The sequence below is a fragment of the Bactrocera latifrons genome, unplaced genomic scaffold (assembly GCF_001853355.1).
Source record: "Bactrocera latifrons isolate USDA-ARS-PBARC rearing strain unplaced genomic scaffold, ASM185335v1 scaffold_1216, whole genome shotgun sequence".
Lineage (NCBI taxonomy): Eukaryota > Metazoa > Arthropoda > Insecta > Diptera > Tephritidae > Bactrocera > Bactrocera latifrons.
Window position 1 is genome coordinate 13,843 of NW_017534649.1, and position 11,899 is coordinate 25,741.

General features: G+C 36.3%; 1 protein-coding gene across 1 annotated transcript in view; it reads left to right on the forward strand.

Moving 5' to 3' along the window:
• Positions 1–513: 513 nt before the first annotated feature.
• The window catches only part of LOC108978448 (ubiquitin-conjugating enzyme E2 G1), a 20,648-nt gene continuing 9,262 nt past the window's right edge, over positions 514–11,899 (forward strand). Inside the window, exons 1-2 of the mRNA XM_018948747.1 lie at positions 514–571; positions 2,336–2,438. Coding sequence (XP_018804292.1) covers positions 514–571; positions 2,336–2,438 — 161 coding nt within the window. The remainder of the gene's footprint in view (positions 572–2,335; positions 2,439–11,899) is intronic.

Below are 11,899 nucleotides of genomic sequence, written 5' to 3' on the forward strand. Positions count from 1 at the left end.
TTCGAATTTGTTCCAATCCGCTCTATCTGTTTTAAATTTGATCTTGGGAGAGAAGGGAATGGTGGGTCGGGATGTGAGAATTTTGATGAGGATCGGGAAGTGATYGCTGCCGTGAAGGTCATCTATAAGGCGCCATGATGAGTTGTTGAAAAGGGAGGGAGAGGAAAGCGTAAGGTCAATATGAGTAAAGGTTGAGTGGGTTGAGAAGTGGRTGGGGGAGCCGTCGTTTAGTACGATGCAGTTGGAGGAGAGGATGGCATTTTCTATAGAATGTCCTCTCTGATTATAGGAGGCAGATSCCCAGAGCGGACTCCAAGCGTTAAAGTCGCCTGCAAGGATGAAGGGTTGGGGAGAGGAGGGGAAAAGATTGTAAAAGTCAGCTGTTGTTATTGATTTAACTTGGCGGGAAGTAAGCGCAAGTTATTGTGATTCTGATGGGGGTTTGAAGTCCTATGGATAGTGAGGATATATTGGATTGGGAAGGGGTGGTGGGGAAGGTTTCTCTTAACCAGAATGGCGAATCCTTGTTTCTTTGAGATTATTGTGGAAGTGCCCTACGTAGGATTTGGGGGTGGGGGCAGAGGAATTGTGGGAAAGGTGAGTTTCGTTTAGAAGTATAATGGAGGGTTTATACATCTTTATTAGGATTTCAAGTTCTATGTAGTTATTGTGATACCCGTTTATGTTCCACTGTAATAATGGTAACATTTGTTATATAATATGTGTGTTTGTATAGAATTAAAGGGTTAGCATAAGGATATTTATATTTATGACTTATCTATTAGGTTGACTTGTGTGACGGTAATGTTGTTTTATATGTATTTGGTCCGTTACAACGGAGTTATCGCCGCAAATGTGTTTTAAACCCCTTTCGATTTGAAAGACATTATATGATGATAATGGACGGATTTTGTCATCTGCAATTGGAGCGATGGCACTTGCCACTAAGAACCGAGGGATATGGTCGTCATTTTGTTTTGGCGCAGGAAGTGGTACAAAATCACTGAATTTTGGTCGTTTGTTGGGACGTTGCAAATCGGGATCGAGTAACCGAAACCTATTGCTTTCGGGGGGGTCGGCCCCGTACATGGTGTCGAATGATAACTAAGGCACTGATTTTTTTTGAATCGGCTAGACTACCGTAGTCGGTCGCAAAGAGGAAAAGAACGCGTGAAAATGTCACGGGACGGGGAAGTTATAATGAGGTATTGCATTGCGATACTGCCTTCGCCTATTTCAAAAATGGTTTTGCAAATTGCTGGGCAATTCAGAATCAGGGGTACTGGCATTTTCCAAGACTCTATGTCCATGTTGGGCAAGTGCTTCCTGGGCCTGCAGTGCCCTCTGTAGAGCGCGGCAAGGAGACGAAATTTGTAACGAGAGAGATGAGTTATTTACTTAAACTTTTAGAGCTTGTACCCTCCTAGAAGCGTCTTGGCATAGCGCATTCCTTCTGTCTGCTGCCAGTGCTGTTCTCTCTCCACTCTTTCCGTTGTGCGGAGCAGCTCTTTAAGAGTGTGGGACCCCACTGCCTTTCAGTCTGCATTTCTCTTCTGAGAAATTCCAAGTCAAGATAAGGAAAAAAGGGGTCATTAGGTCATAAAAAAAAAAAACTGACACATACGAACGCCAAACCTTTGAGCGTTTTACTATACTGACCTAGTACCATCACCCTGACTTGGAATTTCTCACCCCCCAGACAATAATCCCAAAAATGTTCCACAGTGTTATAAGCGATTTAACCTCCAATGCTGAGATCGCTTTTAGTGCCACTTGACTGTCGCTAAGTATGGCGATACTCTGGTCGCAGTGGCGGCCCGGTGTCGGGAAGTCACACCGGTTGAGTGGAGCCTGMMCCACGGCAAGGCGCCTGCCATTCGCAGAGGTGCTATGACTATGACCGTATATAAAAAACTACTATTTTACTTATGACTCAATCTCCCGCTAAAAATTTAGTTGATCCAATACTCAGACGAGTGATGTAGTGTCCTGTTTCGTAATCAAGTGCACAAAGGTTCAGTTTTTTAAATTGTCGATAACCTATGAAAAATTACGAAAAATCGGCTTTGTCATATCGTGTATGGATTACACCGAATGGATCTGGATTAACCTTCACATTGCCCAAGGAAACCATTTACTATTCTGTCACTGTGAAAACAGTTTCKCACAGTGCACTTTTGTCACAAAATAAATTGGTATAAAAATTAACAGCTGTTTTGCATTAAAGTTTTACGATATTAAATGAGTCCCACTAATTATTATTTAAATTTTCTATTTATTAGAATTTGTTTAAATTTGGAATTAATGAAAAGTTATTTTAAATTGTTTCTTTTAGAGTTGAATAAAAATCCCGTTGAAGGATTTTCGGCAGGATTGATTGATGAGAACGACATATTTCGATGGGAAGTTCTCATAATAGGACCTCCGGATACTCTCTAGTAAGTTATATGTAATGCATAATTATTATTCCATACAGTGAAAGAATTTGTTTAAGAAACATATATATATATATATTTTTTTTTTTTTTTTTTTTTTTTTTTTTTTTTTTTTTTTTTTTTTTTTTTTTTTTTTTTTTTTGAGATATGGTTTATTGTCTGCAAAGATAAGAGCACAAGTTAAAGTGGACTAAGGTATTGTTTTTTTGTAATTTACAAGAAAGTGTTTTACTTTATTTCGACTATCAGTGGCATCGGTGCCATATGTCACATCAATCTATAAGAGGACATCTGTGTGCGACTTACGGTGAGGCGTGTCAATTATTACGGTTGCTTGAAAACGATTTGCATTGGGATGACACGCTCAAATATTCCGTGATATCTTCATCGCCGCATCAAATTCGCACACTGTTTGCGATTATAATATCGACATGTTTCCCCTCAAATCCGAAAGATTTGTGGATGAAATATAGGGATGACATGTCTGACGATGTGTTGCATCGCGTGCGTTGTGAAACTTTGAATCCTACATTGGAAATTACGGCAGAGATTTACAATGACACATTGATCATAATAGAAGATATGTGTTTATTGATGGCAAATAAAGGTCCTGACAGCACCCAATCGTGCTATGCAAAATGCATTAAACCATGAGTAGCAAAGAGAACTCCAGTACGATACTCAAGCTACGACCGAAGCAGTTCGCACAACCATTCCGCATTTGAACGAAGAACAAAGGATTGCGTACGATCGTGATACAAGCTGTAAACAGTGGGTCCTGGGGATTTACTTTCTTGATTCTCCTGGGGGTTCTGGGAAAGCGTTCCTAATTACATTGCCATTAGCAAAGATCCGATCGCAAAATGAGGTAGCTCTAGCGTTGGCTTCATCTGKAATAGCAGCAACTTTATTAGAAGGCGGACGAACTGCACATTCAGCCTTAAAATTACCATTAAACATGCATATCAACGAAACGCCAGTTTGCAACATCGCCAAAAATAGCGCTATGGCGAAGACTCTCCAAGTATGCAAATTGATAATTTGGGACGAATGCGCAATGGCATACAGGAGGTCGCTGGAGGCRCTAGATAGGACGTTAAAAGATTTACGTGATAACCTAAAAAGCCATGATACTGTTGTCAGGTGATTTTCGTCAGACTCTTCCAGTAATTCCTCGATCGACTGTGGCTGACGAAATAAACGCATGTCTAAAATCGTCAAATTTGTGGCGGCACGTAAAGACACTACAGTTAACTACTAACATGCTTTTTTTGCAACAAGATCAAACTGCGACTGTGTTTTCGAGACAGTTGCTGGATACTGGCAATGGTAAGGTCGCAATTGACAGCTCGACCGGAGTAATGACTTTTCCTACAGATTTCTGGCACTTCACAGAATCGAGTGAGGAGCGTGTTTTTCCGGACATTAAAAAACAATATAATAACCACGATTGGCTAAGTGAACGAGCAATATTGGNTCTAAATAATTAATAGTATAATGAAAATTAACAAAATGTCTTTTAAGGATATAGATATATATATATTATCTTTTAAAGACTTGGAACATAAAACGGGCAGAATTATGTGCGGATAACTCTTGGTTTTTGCCCCACGATAATGCACAGTTTCATACTGCATTCATTCTTCATGAGTTTTTCACCAAATCTTTAATATCGTGTCGCAGCGCTTTCATTCGCCTGATTTATCTTCGCGTGACTTCTGCATATTCAGTAAACTCAAATGACCAAATAAACTCCAGGGCAACCGTTTTGAGCCAAATGAAGACATTAAGCGCGAATCGCTACGCGCATTGAATGCTTTTCCGGAAATAAACTTTAACAACTTTTTTGAAGTTTGGAAAACGCGTTGGCACAAGTATTGGGGCCAAGGGAGATTACTTGGGAGGAACGACATAGATTTTGAAGAATAAATTATTAATTTTAAAATTTTGAACAAAGTCTTACTATTTTTTTCTCATAGTAATAAGTCTTGGTAGTTTTTGTACATTTTAGTAGACGGTTGCGTCTTAACGAGGGGCCTGCAGGCACGAATTCGAATCAACTGTTCATATCAGGCGCGCCAATCAGACCATTCACTACTTTAAAGAAAAGTCAGCTACTTGATGACGTACTTGCAATTTCTTCACATTGAAATAGGAGTAGATGTCATTTACTGAACTACATGTCCAAGGTCGGTAGCCTAAGCTCTTACAGAGTTTTATTTGTATTTTTTCGATATATTTTATTTCATGTGAAGGGAGACCAATTTACGGTGACGTATTCTAGAGTTGAAAAAACCAGAGATGTAAAAAGGCATAGTAATAAAATGGGATTCGTGTATAACACGTATAACACGGTTACACACTTTTTATGTTCAAATCTAGTTTGTTTTTGTGGAAACAGCTCGATAGTCGTTCGCTCACTAGTTATCGTACGAAAAAACTTCAAATCATATTCAGACTGAGAGTCATTACCAATATCGATTACAAAAATACTAAATAGAGTAGGTCATATCAACTTGAATTGGTAATGCCGTCAATTAGGTATGAGTGGATCGATTTATGTCCGTCACCTCGAATGCCGTATCTGTTTAGTTTATTTGGAAAGATAATATGGTCCGTCGTATCGAATGTTTTGCTGAAGTCCGCGTAGACAGTATGAACAACCTGACCGTTATTTAGAGCTTCTAGTAAATAATTTACATAAATGACAAAATTGGAGGTGATGGCGTGCTGTTGTTAACTCGGCTATACGAGCAATTTTTATCAGTTTCAAACTGAATGTCCTCGAACAAGGTGTAGCAATTGTAAGGTGTATTTATGTTGCAATCCGCAAAAAAAAAAAATTGTTTCGTTTCTTTTCATACCTAAATGTACGAAAATTTCCAAACGACTGTGATCAAATTAAAAGTTGAATTTTGTCCATTTCATTTCCTTCAAAGTAATCGTATTCATAGTTTGCAGCGTCCTTTTGAACCCCATTCATCCCAATATTCCGTTTGGAACATACACTTTTTACTGGAGCTTGTAGAGGCAGCTGTTGATGATGGAGATGAGAATCGAGCTGATTGTGATACCTAAGTTGTAGCTGGCGAAATTATGGAAAGTAACGATGGGCGACCTCTTTTGCATGCTATACTCGTTATATTTTTTGCTTGCATTAGTTCATTTGCAATATAAAGTTGAAAAGCGAGCAGTGACAAGAATTTCTTTTCACTCGTATTATTTGCTGTGTTTTTCGGTACAAAAGCCAACTGTTGACAACAGCAGAGTTAATGCACCAGTAGACAATTCGCATATTCCACTTTTTCGAAGGGCGATTGATTTTATATAGTTATAGTAACATGTCGGCAAGGTCAACTCCTCCCATATGTCTATTTTATTAACTATAATTAAATTGCGAGCAATTTCAAATTTGAAGTCACTTGATTCTCGTATGCTTTTCTTCAACTCCTTTTCGAATTTTAGTTCGCAATTTTTATCCGTTTTACTCTTAACCCTTAAATGCCCAAGGCCTCAGATTTTTGTAAAAAATTTATATGTTATGTAAAAATATATGTGGAACGTGGTTTCTTCGACGATTTTTTGAAAAAAATTACTTTCAGAGAAATTTTTTTAAAAATAATGGTTGTATCCTTAAAGATACACTGGGCATTCCCTTAATTTTTTACTTCAATACCCAAATCAGCTAAACCTTATATTCAAACGATTAAAATGCGGCTTATATTGCAAGGAAAGTAATTTATTAAAAATGTATTCATATTTCATAAATGTTCGTATAAAATTATATAAAATTTGGTGCATAACTTACTAAACAAAAGTGTTTTGGAAATTTTTTTTTATATAGTCGTTTTACATTAATACACTTATGTATTGGTGAAGAAAACTTATTATATCTTAAAAATAGTGATAATTATAAAAGCAAATTTTTTCTGATGTCATACATAAATTTACTTTACATTTAGAAGAAAACATTTTTGTTTGGCCCGAACAATTTGGATACTTACATCTGCCTTTGTTCCATATTGTAGTCCAGTGATCCGTCATGTCCAAAAGGCTGTCTTTTGATAAAGCTACAGAAGAATTCGGTTTCCTCTTTTTTTCCTCTAAAAACGGCTGGAGGTTACGACGCCCACGTTTAGAGGCTTCAAAAGATTTTAAACTAAATAGTGAATCCGCGACTTCTAACTTAAAATCAATAAGACGCATTTCTTTATATCATTAGCACATGTTAAGTCTAGTAAGTGATAAAACATTCTGTTGGTCCATTTACGACTTTTCATCGTGATTTTATGACTACCCATACAGCTGTCAAGTAAATCTACGCCACTCATATGACGATTGTACTCTTTAATTATTTCTGGGCAGGAAATCATTTTGAATGTCTTGTCCTTTTTGTCGTAACGTTTTATGGAGGAAGATGTTGCAGGTAAATCTTCGTTTTGACCAATCATCAAGATTGGTTTCATACCGATGTAAGTTGAAACAAGATTAACAATCTTGTTGTCCTTCCATGACAATGATGTCACATCGACGCCGTAAATTGAATCAACGTATTCCACGCTCATATTTTCACATTACTTTCTCCTTTGGAAGCTTGCAGTTTTTAATCCGATTGCGACGAATAGTCCCAATTGAAAGTATACCTTGAGATCGTAAATATACTAACAACGGCACAGTTGTACAGTAGTTATCAAAATAAACGATAAGATTTTGATAACGAGGAACCTCACGCAAAAGTCTAACAACAATATTTACAGATGACTTCAAATCTGAATCGCCCTGGAGTAATATGTTAGGTCCTCCGGAAAAAATGTCAAACTTATAAGCAAACCCGGTGGAGTCACATAATACATATAATTTAAACCCCCATTTCTTAGGCTTGTTAGGCAAATATTGCTTCATGTAATTTTTCATTTTTGAAGAACACATTTGTTCATCAACGCACAATCGGTCTAACTTAGGTATGCTACGGAATGTTCTGTTTAGGGTATCAATCAATGGGCTATAATGAGATATAGCCTATCGCGGTTTGGATCGTCTCGAGATGGAGCATTTTCTTTTTCATTAAAGTGGATGAATTGCCGTATTTTTTCAAATCGGTTCCTAGTCGTCGTTGTTTGTATTATTGGAACACAATGGTTGCCATTTTCAGACCAATAATCTCTTATAATCGGGAGATTGAAGTAAGACATATAAAATAAGATACCAATAAATTTACGTAAATCGAATAGATGGAGTAAATTTTAGTTTGCTCAACTATTTTGAGCTCCAAAGATTCTGGAAATAGGAATGACCAAACCTGAAAAGGAGTTTGCAAAGCCTTCAAATTATCGGATATGCTACTATCGCCTCTAAAGCTAATTTCAGCATTGGTATATTGAAAATTTCCTGTTTTCCATATTACCCTGTCAAATTCAGAAGACTTCGGATCCATATACAAGTTTTTGAATAATGAAGGAAATAAATTTGAGCAAACCCGCATGTCGATAGGTTCATCTGACCCTGCGGAAGTCCCGGCTTCTCTAGCAATCCCTATATTATCGTCGTCATTTATCATGTTCACAAAGGAATCATGTAACGACGGTCGTCAACAACGGCAACATTGTGAATTGATGCTTCTGCATTTTGTGTTTTTTTTAAATCATCAGAGTCACTCTTGAAATCATCAATACTCTCATAACCAATCTCTCCACACAATATAGCACACACGTCAGCATTGGACATTTTGATTCCATCAACTACTATATAATCGGCCATTATAAAATTGATTAGAAAAATATATATCTTACGTGCACGAACTTTAACGTCTTGTCTCATCAGCGTTCTTAACTCAAATGATGTTATAAATGCAATTAACGTGCTTTTGCATTTCAAATACAGATGAGCGTTTATCAAATAAAAAGTGTGCGGCAATGCCCAGTGTATCTTTAAAGATGCAACCATTATATTCACTCGTATTCAGCAGGGAAGCGAAAAATAAAATGAAGTAAAAATATATCGTTAAAAAATTCTCTTCGGAACCAGTATAAAAATGTTCGGGTCTAGAATGCAAATAGTTCTGGAGATTTTACATTATAAAAGCGATAATTTATTTAATTTAACAAAAAAAGTTTTTTTTTACTTCGCTTATCAAATGTGCCTTCAGTTGCAACAAATTTAGAAGAAGTATTACCCTTTATGAAGCGTGTATATTTTCTTCATGCAGTGACATGTGTATTAATGTTTTTAGATCATTAGCATTGAAAATTGGTGATATTTAATGGTTGTATCTTTAAAGATACAGTGGGCATTTATTAACCCTTAAAAATGCTAACAGTTAATTACTCTTTCCTCCAAAGTATTCATCAAACAACATCGGGGTGAAGCAATTGTGGAAAAAAAATTTTAAATTTTCATTATTTGGAAGTTTTGAAGGCAAAAAAGACTATGCTCGAAGATTTTCCTAATCCATATAAGAGGCACGTTACCTCGCCAACATAGGTCGCAATATAATATAATTCCTGAAGCTCCAGCTCGAGTAAACATTTTGAAACCTCACCTGTGCGGCTTTTTTGCAGATACTACTTCGAACTATTGTGACTTTGAAAAGAATAAAAAAAAAGATAAAATATAAAATGCACAATCTATTTATACAAGGTGAGTTCCAAAGTAAACAGGACTTAAAATCATAGAACAAATGGCTTTTTCGGCAAAATCAAAATAGTCTCCTTCTGCTTCAATACAGCTTTTTGCGCGGTCGAAAAGTCGACATGCTTTTGTGTGTTACCTCGTTGGCCGGTATGGCCGAAAGTGTGCCGGTGCAAACCTACAAGTCTGCATAACACTTTCCTTTCATGGGCAAATGCATTTTTCCTAAAAGGAAGGAGTCGCACGGTGCCATATCAGGTGAATACGGGGAGTTAATGGTTAAAATGTGATTTTTGGTCTAATAATCGTCCTTCAAATGTTGGATTCTGAGCAATTTTTGGGCGTCAGTCAATTTGTGCGGAACAAACCGTGCACACACCTTTCGTAAGTCCAAATTTTCGGACAAAATGCTATAAATCGATGTTTTGGAGATGTTTAATTCCATTTCAATGATGATTTCGGCTGATTTTTGATGAATTCAAAGTTTCGATGGAATTTCCGGTGATCACGGATTTTAATTGGTTTCGGTAAAAGTTTTACCAATTTTAAAACAAAATTTAATGTTGGCTCTTTGTTCGAATCACATTTTCGCACCGATATTACAAACATACTGACACTTAAAACGCAGCTGAATAAAGTTCGATGTGCTTATTAAAAATGTTACCGGCACTCACCTTAATTTCCAGTTGGAGCTTCACGTTCGTGGTTGTTTTCGATGCGTGTATGCGCGCGGATGAAGAACCAAAAAAAGGTTCCACGCCGTCCGCCAGTCCCTTTTGTTAATTGTGTGCTGGTGTCCTCGTGTGTGGTGTGAAAGTATGGTGTAGATGATGATGTGGTGGGCATCATACCGATGTGTTGAGAATAAGGTATGTAGTGTGGGATGAAAATATGATACGCATGATGCCAATGTGTTGAGTATGGTGTGTATAGTGTGGGGTGAAGATGTGGTGTGTATGTGTGGGGTGTAGGTGTATTATATTAAGAGGGGGTCAGGTGCTCATTTAGTCAGCAGCCATTCACTTCCAATCAACGAAATGTCATGAAATTCTCACTGGACAATCGGTAAAGATAGCCGATTCCAACGCACCAGTCAACATATAGGGGGCGCTAGATTGTAAAAGTCCTGTTTACTTTGGAACGCACTTTGTATACTGTTGAAACTACCTTTATATGCAATAATTTGCAAATGATTATGTTATCGCTGTAAGTCGGAAATTTTGCACCCATGGCATTCTCATTTGAGATATTTTAACAGCACCAAGCACAGTAATACACCGATAAATCTGTTTATTTCGTAAGGTTCATATTTCAGTTGAAATCTATTTATTAGCATCGAGTACATATATATTCGTCTCAGCACAGATCTTTTGAATAATTTCATCATAAAAAAAAATCTACAAAATATGATAGTGGATTCACTTTATGTACAGCCAAGAATGATAGAGTACAAGATTGCGCAGATGAGAGACAAAAAATTTTTCGTTATGCGCATCTACAGCAAGTAAATATTGCTTGTTAATAATAATTGATTGGTTGTTAGTTTATAAAAATGAAATAAAATATTGAAGGTCCGCGAGATTTTAGATTTTAATTGATTTATTAATTATTATTTTGCAATATAAATATTTTTTTTAATTGTTCTATTAAAATCCGCACCAAACAAATAATGGAAAAATTAACTCATTTTTATAAATGAGTGCAAGTTAAATATGAAAATAATTACAATTATAGATAATTTTGAATATTTAACATAAAACTTAAAATCAAAAGAAATATTTAAATTAAAGAATTCAGATTTTATAATGTCTTTTATTTTATTCTGCTTGTGTTTTTTATTTGAATATGAACCGACGCAGATTATTTATTTTTTTTTTATAATATTTTTAGTTATATTTTAGTCATATGAAAAGTTATTTATATAATCTATACATTTATTTCTTAAATTCGCTAATTTTACGTTCCTTTTGATAATTGAATTTCGCAATATTGACAGTTTAAGTTTTCGAATTTCAAAGAACATTTGAGATCTAAAAAACTTTTTAGCCTCTAGATCGCATTCAATGTCCCTAGCCTTGTCGATAAGCATTTGAATGTAACCTTTTGCATGCATAAAGAGAATCTTTATTGATGTCCGTAAAATTTTTCCATCCGTGCTACTTTTTCAACAAATTGTGGTGTAGGTTTCGTCAAACCTCCTTCACTCAAATGGTTAACCCATGTGGATGAATTGTTGATTTGTTCCGATTCAACAATGTGTGGCAGTACGTTCTTCAGCCTGTGGCATAAATAGCCAGCATCATACTCCAGCTGGTCCATTTCGTCATTTTCATCGCAGTTTACAGTATCGTCTGATTTTGAATCGCAAACTTTTGATAAAATAGTTCCTATTAAATGGAACATAATGAATTAATTAAAGTCTTTTTAAGTAAATACAAAATAAAATTGCCTGTTAAAGGAAAAGAGGGACTTTCAAGATCAGGTGTATCGTCTTCTTCTACATTGGCACTAGTAGACTGTATACCCTGATTGCGTCCTAAAAGATACGATCTTAGCCTATGTTTAAATTCGTGCTGATCAGGATGGTCATGCAGCCCGCCCTTACCGCGTAGCACCCCAATAAAATTTTCCAGTACATCTTGATTTAGTCGATACGTAAGTATGTACTTAATACCAAAACAAATTTCTACTTCCGCACGCAGTACTGCTCTCAAAGTTGATTGATTGCAAAATTCCTAATATAGTAAAGTTTAGTTAGATAATAGATACATAACTGAGGAATGTACTGCGACCATAGGTCTATTGTGCCCTCTCCTAACTCACAGGGACTCGCTTAG